Source organism: Euphorbia lathyris, chromosome 1, assembly GCF_963576675.1.
Source record: "Euphorbia lathyris chromosome 1, ddEupLath1.1, whole genome shotgun sequence".
NCBI lineage: Eukaryota > Viridiplantae > Streptophyta > Magnoliopsida > Malpighiales > Euphorbiaceae > Euphorbia > Euphorbia lathyris.
In genome coordinates, this window is record NC_088910.1 from 127,377,558 (window position 1) to 127,396,265 (window position 18,708).

At 33.7% G+C, this 18,708-nt stretch overlaps 1 protein-coding gene across 1 annotated transcript; it reads right to left on the reverse strand.

Annotated features, from left to right (window-relative positions):
- Positions 1 to 423: 423 nt before the first annotated feature.
- On the reverse strand, positions 424 to 11,076 carry LOC136210951 (oligopeptide transporter 7). Its single transcript, XM_066002426.1, has 7 exons — positions 10,693 to 11,076; positions 9,268 to 9,818; positions 8,092 to 8,189; positions 5,456 to 6,025; positions 4,229 to 4,484; positions 2,750 to 2,932; positions 424 to 1,282 (listed from the first exon to the last, which is right to left on the reverse strand). The coding sequence occupies exons 1-7, from the start codon at positions 10,730 to 10,732 to the stop codon at positions 671 to 673; spliced, it is 2,310 nt and encodes a 769-aa protein (XP_065858498.1). The 5' UTR covers positions 10,733 to 11,076; the 3' UTR covers positions 424 to 670.
- Positions 11,077 to 18,708: the final 7,632 nt, after the last annotated feature.

The window sequence follows — 18,708 nt, forward strand, 5'->3', positions numbered from 1 at the left end:
AATGAGACTTCAAGGTTATGCACATTTACACCCGCGTTCGTCACGATTTTCGGAATCACATGTGTAGCTATCATTATTGACCAACCACCACTCTCTCATTTAGGGCATACAACCTGATCTTTATAAGATACACATTACACTAAAAGGTACTCAATTCATTCTCTTTGCTCACGTAAGCTTAATATTGCTCAATATCCTTGCCCTATTAACTTAAGCATCGGGTAGAGCTGTCGTTCTCCAGCCCCTCATTGATCATTTTTCTCTTGACCACCAACATTAGAGATAAAATTGCACCATTTTAGATGTCATAAGTAAAATTGCTCTAATTGTAAACGTTAAAGGTATTTTTATACCTTATCCCTATTATATATAACCAAATTTCATAAAATTAGTACAACTATCATGTGTAAATGTTCTTGCACATAAAACTAAAGCAAAGTTTTATTAATAATTGAAAAAACGGCAAGTATTTATACTATTGGGGGTTTCAAATTGTTTAAATTAAAAAATTTAAATTTAAATTTAAATTTCAATATATACAATAAGTTCTAATTTGTAGATAAACCAACCGAATACCGATTCAATTCATCCTTACTCCATCGTCATCCATTGAGATCCCTCATTACTGAGTCATTCTGCCCCGATGCCACCCACTTCAGACCATCTCTCGTTAACTAAAAACGGGACACCCTTGAACAACAACCCCAGCAGCAGTAGGACAAGTAGCTAAAGGGCAACCATCAAGATCATTACCCCACCAATTAACACTAACATTTTCAATCCCTAAACACAAATAAATCACAACACCCATAAATGCAAGGCCAGCATCTAATGATCCAGAAAGCACATAATTATATCTTTGCCATAAATCAGGCCTATATCTATAAACCACAAACCCTGAAATAAACCCCAAAACCACCCAACTTGTGTAATTCACTGCTGTGGCTGGTGGCATCATGCCTGTGGCACCAATTAGGACTGGCATATTGATTAGCCTAATCCATTCTTGTGTTGGAAAGGCCTTGGCTGCTGACCATACGAGAACCGGTGCGATTGCGCCGGCTAGGAAGAACCAATTGATCGCCTCGTAGGTTCCTAAGTCCCCGAAAATTCGCCTTGGTCCGATTAGTCCCCAGATGACTGAGGCGTCGTAAAATACGGTGTCGCTTGGACATGTCCAGACACTGTTTGATGCTGTTGTGTCACATATGTCTGGGATTGTTTCCATTAGCCACCATGCTGTGATTAGATAGGTGAAACAAGCAATAATTGTTCCAACAATCTGAAAAGAATCATTGTTAGTTGAAATTAGAAATTTAAGAAAATATTTGTAGATTTGATAAATAACGGAAAAAATTGGCTTAATATATCACGAGGGTGTTCTGTACTTGTTCGGATTAACCGATCGTCCTCCTGAACTTTAGAGATGTTTCGTTAATCCCTGAACTTGTTTAAAATGTCTTGTCATCCCCTTAAGTCTATACGGCAGAACAAGGAGAGATTTGAACAATTTAAACTATTAAAGACTATACCGCCTTAAACAAGTTGAGGAGGCTAATAGATCATTATAAGCACTTTAGGAGTCCAATATTTCAGTTTAAACAAATTTAGGCAGCTAATCGGTTATTATAAGTAAGTTTAAGGAACTAATGAAACATTTTCAAAGTTTAGGAGGGGCAATCCTGATGGGAGGTAAAGGGGTAGTAATTTCTTATATGATAGCACGATTTACAAACCTAATCTCACTAATACAAAGTATAGAAGAGAAAGAAACTAATAATAAGTACCGTCCACTAATTACTTGACTTGATTGTTGGCGGGTCTCTTTAATGTGTTGTCCGGAAAGAGGAGGACTCAATGATTATTCGTTCGCCGGAACCAGAAGTAAAAATTTTGGTCGAAATATGGTTAGAGCCCTTATGTGTCTTGAACTTATACTGGATGCTGTTAATATAAATTTCGTAACATTTTCTGATTTTTTTTTTATAGTCGCCAACTAAAAGGAAATATTTTTAGATCTTTTTTTTTTCATTTTCATGGCTTGCTCCCCTCGGTAGCCACACAGTAGCCAATACGTGATTAATTTTTCCTTTCATTTATGTCATATATAATCATATAGAATGTATAGAGAGTAAACTACACTCATGGCCTCTCAACTTTGGCTTACTTTTTTTTTTTATGGTCGGTGAACTTCAAAACCGGACATAAAAACCTCTGACCTCTACCTTTTATTAAAATAGAAATCTCTTATGAAAATAAACAACCTCAAAATGACTTATGATCACAAAATGGAAAATTTTAAGAATAAGAACCAAATTTCTAAAATCACAATTTCCGGAGCTTTCTCTTTCCAAACAGTCTCTCTCTTTTAACCAAACAATACCTAAATAATCCCAAAACCAAAAAGTTCAAAAATAAAAGTTGTTTAGAATGTCATTTTCATCAGCTCTACGATAGAGATTACTTGTTATTGGAGAGGTCAAAGGTTAAGAGCCGCAAAACTAAGAGACTTTTATATACCACTTTGAAATTCATGAGCCATAATAATTAGTGTAATTTACACAATATATGGATAACATAACATGATTAATGACATAATAACCCGAATTGTCACTCCTATCATATGTTTCTTAGACCGTAATAACGTTATCAAATAGTTTATCGCTATAAATCATATTGTCGTGTCGGACTACACTTTTTTTTTTTTTTTAATTTGAAATTTTGCAATGAATGTTGGAAACTGACTGACCTGTGCCATGAACATAGTTCTAGGAGGAATCTTCATGTAATGACCAAGTTTGAAGTCTTGTAAGAAAGTTATGGCTTGTGTCATGCTTATGTAACCATACACTTTGAAGCACATATTGGCTACTGGATATCCTGGGTATATATACCCAATTACATACTCTGTTATGATGTTCAATCCTGGTGTCTGTCATCAAAATATACAAAGTGTCTCAATCTCAGTTAATTCTTTCCTGAAATGCTGGAAATGAAGCAGTGGCGGAGCAAGGAAAAAGAGTCCGAATCAAACACCTAAAAGGAGTGGTTTGGGGAAATATTTCCCAACCTAGGGTGGGTTGGGAAATATTCCCCCGATAGGACTGTTTTTAACCATCTGGCTAATAAGCCTCGGTTATGGTATTGAGTATGTTGTAATTGCTTATTTTAATTTTTTTCGCCGTTTGGAGGGATGCGCATAGAGGATTTATTATGGCGGTGTCACCACCATAATTGCCTTATGAGAGAGAGATTCCGTATTCGATTATCTGCCCTATTGCGACGGTAAAGACAATTATTGTGGTAAGACCACTGTAAAAAAAATCCTCGAACTAAGGGTCAAAATGGCCCTTAAAATTGGCAGGCAAATCAATTCGGTCCAAATTGAAGTTTAGATATCAACTCCGTCTTGAAGTTGGTAAAATTGACAAATCAGTCCAAAAGCAATCAATTTTAATACTTACAAATTTATCAAATTTAGATTAATTTGTCAAGTTTTGTCAACTTGATAACTAAGTTCATACCTGATCTCCGATTAAATTGACCCTATTTGCCAACTTCAGGAATCATTTTGACTTTTAATTCATAAATCCTCTATAAAGCAACCCCAAGAAATGACGAAAAATAATAATAATTAAACAAAATAGGTCTAATATACTTGTCCAAAAAAGTTAAATGGCCATTATACTTTAAAAAATATCATATTTACTTCTAAATTTGTTTAAAGTGACATATTAATCTCTAAAACTCACGTGGCATAGAAAGAGGAGATTTTTGACAAGTTGAAATGCGTGCACTTTAAATATGTTCAAGGATCTCATAGATCACTATGAGAAAGTTTCAGATATCTATAGATTACTTTAAGTAAATTCAAAGAGGGTAAACATAACGTTTACAAAGTGTACTGAACAATTGACTTTTCTGAACAAGTACATGATGCTAGACATTTAGGGTATATTTTCCAACCAGCCCCGGGTTAGGCGATACCCCGGAAGTGCAATTGCAGCACTTCCACTCTCTTTCCAGACTGATGCCATCTGGTTAAAACAATTTCATCTAGGGAAATATTTTCTAACCAACTCCGGGTTATGCTATATTCCAGAGCTGCAATTGCAGCACTCCCAGACTCTCTTTCCAGATGCACTGCCACATGGAATCACTCTTTTCAGGGTAGATTCCGGTGGCCTTACCCCGTGCACCCCCTCGGTCCCCGAGTGAAAGGAAGTACCTGATTAGTGATAGCAGTAATGATGCCAATAGGGAGAGTGAAAACAATGGCAATTCCACAAGCAAGTAAAACACCCCACCAAGGCAATTGAAGTTGTTCATTGTAATATTCACAAGCAAAAATTGTAGCTGCAATATTACCAATAAGAATACATATAAACCACCATTCTGGAACTTGCTTGTATCTCCTCATTAATTTTGTGTGTATATCCATTTTTCTATCTTGGAAACTTGCCTTACTTTGCTCCCATATTTCCCTGCATTTACAATCAAAGTTTTATCTAGTTCAAATATATGTTTAGCTCCTCTTACTTTCACTTAAACGCTTAATGACCCCTTCTTAAATTTTCAAAGCGACCTTTTCATCTCCTTAACTTGCTTAAACTATTATGGTTAACTCCTTCATTTCCATGTGACATACCACAAACTGGCAGTTTAAGCAAGTTGAGGTAGTAGAAAAGTGATTTCTAGCAAGTTGAAGAGTTGGAAAGGTCGTCTTGAAAGTTTTGAAGGTCCTTAGGCGTTTGAGGACAAGTTAGTATTTATTGATGATTTTCACCTGATCGACTGATCAAGTGGATTTGATTGGTCACTATTAGATTTAGGTCTGTTAGAATAATAAACTTGAGACACTGACCAGGTGAAAATCATGAGTGTTTAAATGAGTTTAAAATATACTGATTCCTTAAACTTGCTTAAAGTGATGCAATCTTTAACTAGTCAGAATCCCCACTTGCACTGTCATGCAGGAATTAGAGAGTTAATCATGTCACTTTAAGCAATTTCAAGAGGCTAATCGGTCATTTTCAAAGTTGGACAGGTGATTAGACTTTTTTGAAGGGATAGATTACAAATTCAGCTACATGATTATTGGGGGAATGGATTTATCCTCAATGTACAAAACAACACAATCTTAAACCTAATTTTAACGGGATCGTGCAATTCAAGCATCATCAACGGAAAATGAGTTATTTCCATTAACAGAAGATGTTCACTTTCAAGCATTATTAGGTCGCTAGAGGTTCTGGTCAGAACATGACATTGCACATGAAACAAAAGCTCAACTTCCATCAACGAAGCTTGAAATCACACTATCTGTTAAACGTCAGACTTAAAATTGCACTGTTTTCTCTCCCAATAATCATAGGACTAAATTTGTACCTTATCCCGAACAAATTTGCAGCTAGAAACTTATAATCCATATAATTGAAATGCAATATATGCTTACCTTCCATGAAAGAGAGCAACATGAGCAATTGTAGCAGTAAGAGCAGCAAAACCAACACCATAAGTAACAGCAAAGAAAGTGCTAAGATAAAGAGGACCTTCCTTCTCATAAGCATCATAATCAAGGTGAAAATTATCATCAATGATGGCTGAAATATTATACACTTGCCCATCTTTTGTAAACAAATCATCTGAAAATATAGGGAAGTTTTTGGCATTATAGAGATTAAACCAATAGCAAATTGGTGTCAAAACATACATCACAAAAACAAACCCAGCAGCCACATTGGCTGTGGCAAACCATGGGCTAGCCAGTGGACTGCCGAGATAGGAAGAAATTGTGGACCAATCTATGCCAATTGCACCAATTCCTAGGCCATATAGGCCTGAGCCAAGTTGCTGGGCTAGGATAGATTGGGGGAAAATCCAGCAAATCCATGATAGAGAGGTTAGCATTTGGAAAAGGTAGCCTGGGAATAGGTAGTATGTGAAGCTGCAAGTGAAGGCTATTAGGAAGAATTGTATCCGAGTTACTCCTCCTTTTGGTCTTTCTTCTTTCTCATGTAATGCCCTGTGATGGAAGATTTGGTGTTAGCCATGTCTCGGGTGTCGAATATAGTGCAATTAGTGACGTTTGTGTTGTGCGGAATTAACGAAAGATAAATTAATAAACAATCGTAAAACACAGATTTACGTGGTTCACCAACATTGTGTTGGCTAGTCCACGGGCAGAAGGAGAATAGTATTATTAGGAGGGAGAGAAATTCAGATACAATGATTAGGTTACATAATGGGCTATTTATAGTACCCAATCTAACCTAATCCAACTAGGAACCCATGATCCTAATCCAACTAGGAACCCATGATCCCAATCCCAATCCAACTAGGAACTCATGATCCCAATCCAACAAGGAACCCATGATCCTAATCCAACTAGGAATCCGAAACCCAATACTACTCCGAATAGGAAACAAGATATACTGATTCAAGGCATTACGACAAATCTCCACCTTGACTTGAATCCTCCTGAAAACATAACAGATGCACCCATGACAGTGCCAGATGAACAGACTTCTTCCTCTGCCTCAGAATCGCCCCCCACACGGCAACTACTCCGAATAGGAAACTTTGTTGTGCGGAATTAATGAAAGATAAAATAATAAACAATCGAAAAGAACAGATTTACGTGGTTCACCAACATTGTGTTGGCTAGTCCACGGGCAGAAGGAGAATAGTATTATTAGGAGGCGAAAAATCAGATTACAATGATTAGGTTACATAATGGGCTATTTATAATACCCAATCTAACCTAATCCCACTAGGAACCCATGATCCTAATCCCACTAGGATCATGATCCCAATCCTAATCCAACTAGGAACTCATGATCCCAATCCAACTAGGAACCCATGATCCTAATCCAACTAGGAATCTGAAACCCAATACTACTCCGAATAGGAAACAAGATATACTGATTCAAGGCATTACGACAGTTTGTGCGTCGGTGGTCAATGGTGCTGATAGTTAAAATCCAATAGTAAATCTTATATTAATCTCTAACAACTAGAGTTAATGTTGTGTGTGTCAATAGAATCACTAGTGATGTCAATAAAGTCAATATGGGATTCGATGAAAAAGTTAACTGGAAAGGTGAGTAGTAGGAAATACTACTTGTGAACTCATCGTCACGTAGATTTTATCAGTATTTCTACCATGTGATGGTGATGGACATGTGACAGTGTGGAAAATGAGAAAAAAAAAACTTAAAAGGCAAAAACTATTAGGAGACTCCAATCTTTCATTTTTTTTGGTTTATTAAGCCATTGATTTTTAATTTTTTGATTCATTAAACAATTGATTTTTAAATGATTATGGGTTTAAATAAAAGATCAAAAGATTAATGAACCAAAAAATTGAAAGAACGGGATCCCCGATGCTTTTTTGCCAAAGTTAAAAGCTCATAGTATAATTGAAATGTTGCATTTGTGCGTTGGTGATCACTATTTCTTTTATTGCCACGTGGCCGAAATGCTGATGGAAAATTTGACATGATGATGAGCTAGCAAGTAGGGGTAAATTGCATCCAGGGATGGATTCACTGGAGAGCAGGGGTGTTTGAGCACCCACTGGTCACATTAAAACGTATAAGATTCTATGAAAACTATAAACGAGACTTTAATTTTTTATGTAAAAACTTAAAAAATATCAATTATAATTAGTACTTGTAGATTACAATAAGCACTACTTCCTAATGAATTCTGAATCTGTCACTGATTATATCCAAGACCACTAAAATTTGATCAGTTTCAAAAAGATCATTAAACTTAATTTTATTCAACGAACTCACTAAACTTTCCATTTCATTTCTTTTTTTTTTTTGACTTATGATATAATAATTATTTGGCAATCAGATGTATGTATGCCATGCGACACTACAAAAAAAAAAAAAAAACATTTGTCCTATGATATTTTTAAATAATTTAATTAAATAAATAAACAATATAATTTATATTTTTTTGTGGTATGGTTGTTAAACAATATTGTCACATTGTCATGTTAAATGAATTTATTGAAATAAACTAAATTGAATTAATTGAAATAATATAAAGTCAGCTAGAATTAGTAAATATGAAAGATACCTAAACAAAGAAACTTGAACAAGATTTGCTGGCCACCACATGGCTGCTGGTTCCACTAAATACTTCCTGAATATCGCTGCCCATCCAAATCCTAATATCTAACATTCAAACCCAATCAATAATTAGTTTAAAATTAAAATCTATATCAAATAAAATGTAAATAAATCATCAAATATGAATTAATTACATCCATTATTCTCCAACTATAGAATTAAAATAATATAAACATTAGTCTTAATACATCTCTAATCATGTAGTTCTGAGAGAAAAAAAAAAAAAAAAAAAAGTCAAACACCCTCTAAACTAAAAAATCTCATATTTAGGGGCGTTTGGTTGCTACGTTACAATTTGTGTTTTTCAATTTAAAAATTTAAGTATCTAGTTAGAGAGTTCTTGTTTACATTTTACACCTGACAAATGACCTTTTACAAAAGCAGGGAATCATAGCTTTTTGAAACAGTAGTATTTTCTAACAATAAACCGTAAAAGCAAACAACAACAACAAACAATAGGTAAAACAAACGAGACCTTACTCAGTGAACTTGGTTATATTGATCTTCAATGAATATGTGTTTATCGGTTCCCGCGTAAAAGAACTATGGATAAAAACAAAAAAACGATGTTTTTTTTGTTAAAATTAAATATTTATAGCATTTTTATTCCATTTCTGATAATTGGAGGTAAGTGGATGTAATTAACCCGTAAAGAACTTTTATGATTGTTTCAAAATGGTCACTCAATTTCAATTTATCTCAATAAAACAATTCAACTTTAAACTTTGTTTCAATAAAGTCAATTCAGCAGTTTCAAAAGCAAAAATGCGCCAAAAAAGTGACGTGGCTGCCACATCAACAGTAGTCAACTTTCACCGCTAATCGAAAAGACATGTGGTTGTCACCTAGATAACACGTGTTTGCCACTCAGTTGACTAAAATGACATGTGTTAACTATGTGACAACCATGTGTCGTTTTGGACATGTAGGTAACAGTCACGTCTCGTTTTGGTCAGTAATGAAAGTTAATTAGTATTGACGTAGAAGCCACGTTATATATCCATTGTACTTTTCCACTTGAAATCGTCCAAGTGCCACAAAATTCAAAATAGAATGATTTTATTAAAACAAATTAAAATTCAACGGACCATTACTTTTAGTGACCAACACAGAAAGAACTAACCTGGGTAGTGAGGATGACAATCAAAGAAACAAAGAAAGTGATATGCTGTTTATAGAACCTCTTAACAACAGTAACAACATGAATCGCATAAACACTTCCAGCTCCAGAATTAGCAAATATCGTAATAAGAACATGTTCTTTCACATTAAAAGGTCCTGGATTCAACGTAAATTCCCATTTTGTCCCTCTGAAGAAAACCCTATCTGTAATCTTGGCAGCCATTAATTGCCCAAGAGGAACCACAGCGATCTGAGCTGAAATTGATGTGATTGAAAGTGGCTCTGTTCTGTACCAGAAGAACTGGTTCAGAAATGAGAGGAGAATGCATGAAAATGTGCCTAAAAACCACATTCTGAATGTTAGAACCGGTAATGTTGGATCGTCTGATGTTGATACTGTTAATGCTACTTGTTTTATCGGTGAATTTTCTTCTTCCGATGAGATTTGTTGCTTCTGGTTTGTGATTTCTGAGGAAGAAGATGATGGAGATGGAGATGGAGATGAAGGTGATGCGACGTCGTTTGGGTCTTCGGATTTTTCATCTTTGGGTACTGCATAATTCGTGACAAAAAATTAGCAACAAAACACAGATTTTTATGTAATAAGCATCAGGCACGAAAAAAGCCGTCGGTAAATACCAATACTGACGGTAAATGGAAATTTTGGAAATTTAATTTTTCGATATTTTCTCCGAGAGTTGGATGGTCGACGGATCCTTTGTGACCCTTTTAGTTCCACCCCTGAATGCATCAATCTCGAAAGTGGAGAGCTGATGGGAACTAGTGACCGGATTCAAGATTCGTTTATATGCAAGGACAAATCAAAGGGGAGTTAAGGAAGGCGAGTATCCACTGCTAGCTAGAAAAATGCTAAAAAGTCCATAAAAACTATGTACGGGCTATAATTTTTTTTTTTTTGTGTGTGTAAAAACATCTGAAAAAATTCAATTTAACACGTATAAATCACGAGAGACCACTACAAACACTGTATCAGTGAATCTTATATCTGTCACTGCTGACAAGGGTGCTTGAGGTGCTCGTGCACAAGTTCTTTTGACATTTTCCCATAAATGCTTAAAACACCTTGGCCTCCTTGAATCCGTCACTGTTGTCCGGAAGCACCATTCTCAAATTAGATTACGGTGAACCAGATGCAACAGACCTTTCTGTGCACCCCTCCCTCCGCTTTGAAAGTGCAATTGCAGCACCCAACAACCGAGGGCCCGCCTGTAACCACCCCCTCTCAGAGTATACTCCGGTGACCGGAAATACCACAAGAATCTCTCTGCTCCATCTCTGAGAGTGCAATTGCAACACTCAAAGACCGAGGGAGGGGCGCCTCTGTAAGAGTATATTCCGGTGACCGGAAATACAAAAAGACTCACCATACACCCCATTACTGTGTGACTAGTAATCAAGAACTTACTTAGAGGGGCTTTAATCTCCTCAAATCTTGATTCTTCCATGATTTGACAAGAATTACTTCTGCAGATGAGAAAAAATTGCCTGCAGAAATTGAATTATAAGAAGAGATAATTAATTTCCCAAATAAATGCCTTTTCTCCTTCTTTATATCCAAGAACTAATTCAATCCAATCCAATCTGTATGAACAAAATGAAGAAAACAAAACAAGAACAGATTAACTGTATGAAAAAATAAAAGGAGAGAAGAAAGCTAAAATGGATTTTTTTTAATTTTCTTTTGATAAAATAGTAATCCAGCTCAGAAATTGGGCCACCAAACAAAGAAATTAATTACAGGGAGGATATTTTTTTTTTGCCAACTAAATTGAGTTTTTTGGCAGTTATACCAGTTGGTCAAAATAAGAAATATAAGATTCCATAGGATTCTATAAAATCAGAGATTCCATTGTATTTATTTTCATGATAACGTGAAGCCACGTTGCTTACACAACCACCTTTCACTCCTTACCTACTCACTTATGAATTTTTCCTTACAATAACTCTAATTAAGAAAATTCGGGTCGAATTTCGTGTTTGGGTTGTCAAAAGACGTACAAAACGCTTATTTCAAATGTAAAAAGCCCGGTGGTTGTATTGCGGGATTGAATGATAGATGTTAGAAATATCGATATCAGTTGATTAAACGATTGTTATAATTTTTTCAATTGTATTGAGTTCTTTTTTTTTTTCCGAAATCCGTATTTTGAACACAAATTTTGTACACGTTCTTACAATCTATGAGCATTAAATCTAAAAAAGAAACTTAATTAGGCCTTAATAAAGAGATGAAAAGTAATAAAACTATTGTATTGAGATAAGAAATATAAGAAATTACAATATAAATTATTTGATTTAATAATAGCATCAATAATTAAGAATGATGATGATGATGGCAATTAAAGAGATTGAGCCCATAATAATGTGCAAAGAGACAACCTATAGAGGAACCCACTTGAATTATATCATATGTCACATTAAACATGAAAATGTTGTGTATTTTTATTTTAGTTAAATGATATGCATTTTGATAAAAAAAAAAAAAAACTTAAATGTCTAATTTATATCAACCATGGGTTTTAAAAATATCATTTTTAATAAGTTTTTCATTCCTACTATTCAAAAATTACAAAATATAATAACGTGACAATACTTGAAAAAAAATATAACGTAACAATCATGTGATAAAAAAAAATACATTTTTTAATTATTACATGATAACTTCAAATAATTGAATTAAGTAAATAAAAAATTTAATATTTTACAACGTTTTTTTTTTTTGCTTAATGCGTCTCCAGCCCTCTTAACTTGTCCAAATTGGTCATTTTATCCCTCCAACTCATCGAATGTCCTACTTACCCCCTTAACTCTATAAAAATGGTACTTCTCACCCCCCTTAACTTGTCCAAATTTGTCATTTTACCCCTTCTCAACTCATCGAATATCCTATTTACCCCATTAACTCCATAAAAATGGTATTTCTCACCACTTATAATCCTATTTACCCTCTTAACTCCATAAAAATGGTATTTCTTATCCCTTTATAGTAGTCAAAAAAGTTGAAAAGAGAAAGAACGAATAAAAAATATAAATAACAAGAACATTAATATAAACAAGTTAAATACATTATATGTAGGGATAATGTACCAAAATAGGCCTATGATTTTTTGGGAAGTATCAATTTAGATTCCATTTACAAAATAGCATAAATATAGGTTTAACGTTTAAAAAAAGTTATCAATTTAGGCTTCGATAACGGATTGTAAGCGGGTGAAAAACACCACTTTTATAGAGTTAAGGGGGTAAATAGAACATTCTATGAGTTGGAGGGATAAATGGACAAGTTGAGGGGGTGAGAAATACCACTTTTATGGAGTTAAGGGAGGTAAATAGAACATTCGATGAGTTGAGGGGATAAAATGATCAATTTGGACAAGTTAAAGGGGATGGAGAAGCACTAAGCTTTTTTTTTTTTTTTTTAAATCAACAACGTTTTTCCATGTCATGTGTATAAGAGATTAATATCTAACATGACTATTATGTTATTGTTTCAATTATTGTTATTTTTTTTTTATCAGCATTGACTGGAATAAAATTTTAAGTTTTTTATATGAAAATCATGTTTGACTATAAAATTACAACTAAATCATATTACCAAAATTGATTTTAAATGTATCACTGTTTCTTATATATCACAAATAAAATATGATTTTATACCATACTTTAAGAATTATAGAACTCAATTAATAAATTTTAAATCCTAAAATATAAATCTTAAACCCTTAATCTATAGTTCTTAAAATATATTAAAAGTAATTATTTATTTAATTTGATATAATTGAAATTAATTGTAAATAATTTTTTAAAAATGAATTTCTATATAAATTTCCTTAAAATTAATCCTAAAGTTAAATAATAGTAGTTTGTAGCCTTTTAAGCCCATGTGCACAACAACTATCACCATCCCATGATGGATCAACATTTTGGCCTATGTTATTGTTATAGGTTTGGCCCAATAGTTGTTATTATTTTATTATTTTATTTTTAGGTTTTTACATTTATAATATATGTAGACAATATATAAATAACATAACAATAATTATAATGAAATGGCTTAAAGCACTTTTTGGCCCCTGACCTATCCAAAATTTGTGCATTTGGCCCTTGATCTATTATTTGGTCATATTTGGCCCCTGACCTATCAAATTAGATAAAATTCAACCCATATTGAATGGAAAGTTAACTTTGTTGGAAAATTAACAGCAGTCACCAATACAAAAACGACACATGACACATAAATAAAATTAATTTTTAACTGGAGATGGCAACAGTAACTATTTTACACAGTAAAAAAAATCCTAAAAACTTTTTCTAGTGTTCCGATAGAGTGAAAATTAATTTTATTTATGTGTCATGTGTCATTTTTGTATTGGTTACTGCCGTTAATTTTCCAACAGAGTTAATTTTTCATTTAATATGGGTTGGATTTTATCTAATTTGATAGGTTAGGGGCCAAATATGACCAAATAATAGGTCAGGGGCCAAATGCATAAATTTTGGATAGGTCAGGAGCCAAAAAGTGCTTTAAGCCTAATGAAATTCACAATTTTACTATTAAGTAGATTATGTGTATACAATAAATTTTTTAGCTGCACTATAAGTATAAGTTGACACACTAGAACTAAAACTACTTAAAAACAACTGAAATTAAACCTAAAATGCTAGAAAATCAATATGAATTGTAAAATAAGAACAAAACATGCAATTGACCAAAATCACTAAAGAAAAAGAATCTAAAGTACGCCGAAATACCTTAAACTGTATAAAATAGTAAGGATTAAGCATCCCTATTAAAATACCGTCGAGGGACTTATTGGGTTTTTAGGAAGTTATTGCCTCAATCAAGGTGTTTGTGTATGAAGAAATCAAGATTCATAGCTTATTGGAGTGTTTGTTAAATTATGTTTCGTGACCGCTTCCTCTGTCACGACCGCTCCTTATTGTTGAGTCAGTTTTGCAGTCCCCTGTCACGACTGTTACGCAGGGAGCGGTTGCAAATCACCCAGTTTTACTGGAAAATCATCTTATTTCACCGAAAGGTCACCATATTTCATCTTAAAGGTTGTGTCTTTCTAGAGGAGTTCTTGAAATATTACAACCTTATGGAATGATGCATTAAATCTATAAAAAAGATGACCTAAACCAAGAAGAAAAAGATGGTTATTTTATGTCAAAAGATTAAAGGGAAGATCGATGTCACCCTTTCAAGTGGAGTTTGAAGATAGAGATCAATGAGGAAAAAGACAAATATGTAAACGATTGAGAGGTCATCCTTCTATTTTCTACATCTTCTTTTTTTCTTGAATTATTACGTACATTGTTATATTTATGTTTGTGGATGATTTTCTCCAAATATATTATTAGTGTTTTTCATTTGCTTAATAGAATTTCTCTTGCGAAGTTTCTTCATATGGTTGTTTTCAATTAATATATTAATTGATATTCTTAAGTTATGAATTAAATTGAGAAATTTATTGTTATCCAAGATTATAAAGAATTGATCATTTGATATTCGCTAGGGAGACCGAGTTTATTGGATGCTTGTCGTATGTTAATCTTTACGCTTGAAATTTTATGTATTAGTTTAATCAATTCCATAAATGGGAACTATGAATTAATTGCTTTATATGAAATTATCAAGTAATCTAGTTTATGTCGAGATAGTGTTAGCGATATTTTCGAAATATGCTAATTTCAACATTGTCACGTGTGGTTAGGGTGCGGGCGTGCCAGAGAAGATTACTTCTCAATTAAAATGGTTAAGCTTATGGAATTTGCGCGCCAAAACTTGAAATCTAATCGAAGCGATTGGCGAGGGACGCAAGGATTGAAAAAGTCCCTCTTGGGTCTCTAGCGCCGTTATAGAAACTTTGCTAGATAAATTGTTTTATTTAAGCTAATGTGAATAAATTGAAGACGTGAAAAATAAAGAAATTGAAAGATGCGAAATTGACACAAGATTTGGTGAAAATTGGTATTTTATTGATTGAATAAGTGTTTGAAACATGAAACTGGAAATGAATTACAATTGAAGAACTTCTATACTAAACATATAGCTAATTCAATTGAATTGGAAGGACAGATTAAATACAAGGAATTGAAGTGCAATTAAATTAAATTGGAATTCAACAAAAAACTCGGAGCCACAATAGCTATCTCGGATTGATGTTGAATTTTGGTGTTGGTGCGAGGTCCTCGGAGAGCTGCAGCCGGTCGGGCCCGTACGGTATATGATCTTGGCAATGGCAAAACGTTGGTAGGCAAATGGGGCAGATTTAACCCTCAACTTCGGGAGGTTCGTTTGGATGCTTAAGAACACGGAATTGGACGAGTAAATAGGCTAAATTTAACTTCAGGAGGTCAGGAACAAACTTCTATAAGGGATCGAAAGCTAAAACGGATGTTAAGTAGACGAAATTGGGAGTTGAAAATAACTGGACGAATCTGGAAAATTTTGGAAACAGAATGTCTAAAAGAATTTGGGCTGCAAAGATCGGCTTGTAACTAGAGTTTCTGGGCACGGAATTGGGCAAATAAATACACTAGATCGAACTTCAGGACGTTAGGAACAACTTTGTCGAAGGGATTGAAAGCAAAAAATGAATTTAAACAGACGGAATCGGGCTTTGAAAATACTTGGATGAATCTGGAAAGTTGATTTGAAAACAGAATTATAGCTAGGAATTGAGCAAATTGAAGGCTTGGAATGCTAAATTGAATTGGAAAGGATTTGGAAAGAGGCTATTGAAACTTGGATTAAAGCTGAAGAAGAGCTAAAAAAGTGATTGAAACTAAAAAAAATGAAGAACGAAAGGAAGAACTTTGAAGAACTAGGAGCTAAGAACTAAGAACTAAAAAGAGAGCATTGAGAGTAACCTTTAGAGAGGGGTTTGTATGTGTGTTGGGTGTGATTTTTAATGAAGGGGAGGGGGTCTATTTATAGTATTTTGGAGTGGCATTTTGGTAATTATTCAGTGGCATTTTGGTAATTATTCACCAACTAACTCAACTACCTCCATGCCACATCACCCCACTACCTCAACTTCCACTAACTACCATTAACTTCCATTGACTGCTTCCAACTGCTGCCGGAAGAGAGGTTACGCCCCGCGTATGTCTGGCTACGCCCTGCGTGGTGTCGCTTCTGAACCTGTGCGTTTTGTTGATGATATTTACGCGTGACGTTCCTGATGTTAAGTCCCGCGCAGAGAAGGACGCCGTGCGTATGAGAATGGACGCCCCGCGTGTTGGAGCTTCTGATCTCGAAATGCCTTGTTGCCAAGTTTTACGCGTGGCGTCCCTGAGGTTACATCCCGCGTATTGGAGCTTCTGAAGCAGACCTTCTCTGGTTGCTTGATCTACGCCCCGCGTATTGGAAGACACGCCCTGCGTAGTGCCAGACTTTCTCATCGGTTGGCGGTTAGTTTACAAGTGTATTTTTCATTATTTTCTAGACAAAAATAGAAACTATACCCTAAATTAAACATAAGCTTTCTATAAAAATAAAATTTATTTTATTTTGGGCCAACAGATAGTAAATTAAAATTATATATAACTTAGCTTATAATGTTATTCTAGTAAGTAAGTTTAAACAAAGTAATAAGTGTTGATCATTCGACTCTGTTTTCATCACTTTACTTATTTATATTAAAATTAATCTTTTAATTAAATAATATTATTTCTATTTTAGATTAGAAATTTACCTCATCAAATATTGATTTCTGTAAATAAGAGAAATGATTAAGTGATAGTGAGTAATAACTATTTTTCATTGTTGGATCGATATTTTTATTATTACAAGGGAATCATGCGCTTGCAAAAATTCCTCAATAAATGGTCTAGAGGAATTCTTAGAAAGTATTAATTTTTGTACTCTAACTGACGTTCGGGATAAGTGTAGGGAGAATACTAGAAGCACATCACCTAATGAAACCATCGTGATTTAGCGTGTCCTAATCGTGAGCCGCACAAATTGAAATGGCAACTTTTAGAAGATCAAAGTACATGTTCTATTGGTTCCGTATTTAGACGATTACTTTCCATCATTTGTACTTGGTTCGAACTCATGATTGGTTCACTGACATGTCCAATTATTTGACTATTATCAGTCCTCTAACAAATTAAGGGTGCGTTTGGTATGACGTAATGCAATGTAATGTAATCAAAGTTGTAATGTAATCAAACTTGTAATGTAATGGAATGGAATGGTGATTCCATTACCATGTTTGGTTAAAAAAAATGATGAAATGTAATTAACATTACATTACTTATGTTTGCTTAGTTAAATATAATCACAAAATTTTATTTACATAATTAAAATCAACAAAAAAACATGAAAATCGTGAAATTAGTATATAATTTTCCGTGTTTTCATAGTATTTTTTTTTACATTTTTCTCGTTTTTCGTTTTCCATTTTCACCATTTTTTTCTATTTTCTCATTTTCTTATTTTTTTTTTTTTTTTTTTTTTTTGCTTTTTTTTCGTTTTTAGGTTTTCTAGTTTTTGCGTTTTTAAGAATGATGAGAAGTGAGATTTGACAAATGAGAGGTTAGATGGAACTTTAAAGATAGAAATTAGGATTACTTGTTGGATGTAATGAGAATTCAATCCATCTTTTTATGTAATGGGACAATAGTTGTTAAACAAAATTTAATCTATGGATTTCTCATTCCATTACAACAAAATTTTAAAGTGCAACCAAACATGGTAATGACCCTTCAATGTAATGGGCATTCCATTACAAAGCCCATTACATCTTACCAAACGGACCCTAAGGATTAATTTAGTTCGTAAAGTAAATTAGTATACTTAATTTAGTTTTAAAATAAGTTTGAGTATTAATTTCTCCGTTAATTTGATATTTAGAATCAAATTAATTTTAAATGACATGTATCAACAAACTAATAATTTTATAGTAAAGCTATTAATTTGAGTTGATTTAATTCTAATGCTAAATAAATGATCAAATCAAATCCAAACTTAATTTGAAATTAAATTGATTCTCCCAACTAACTTGAAAGACCAAAATTAACCAAATTCATTGGGATAAGGTACTAAAATATTTTTTTTAAAGCATCAACTTAATCTAAACTTATAAAATAGTACTATCATTTTAGCTTTATTGTTTCTGGTAGATCTGGGCATGGGCCGGGTTGGACCGAGCTCAGACCGGCCTGTCGGGCTTTTAATAATGTCTGACGAGCCCAAGTCCAGTCCAGCCTGTAAAAAATTTAGTCGGGCTCAGATTGGGCTGGGGTCTAAGATATGAACCCCAAACCCGTCCGTCCGAGCCCATCTAAATATTAAAAAAAATACAATTAAAATACATTATAATTTATTATAAGTATATTATAATTTATTGATTAAAAAATAGATTATGTTTTCAAAAAAAATAGATTATAATTTATTAAGTTTGCTGTG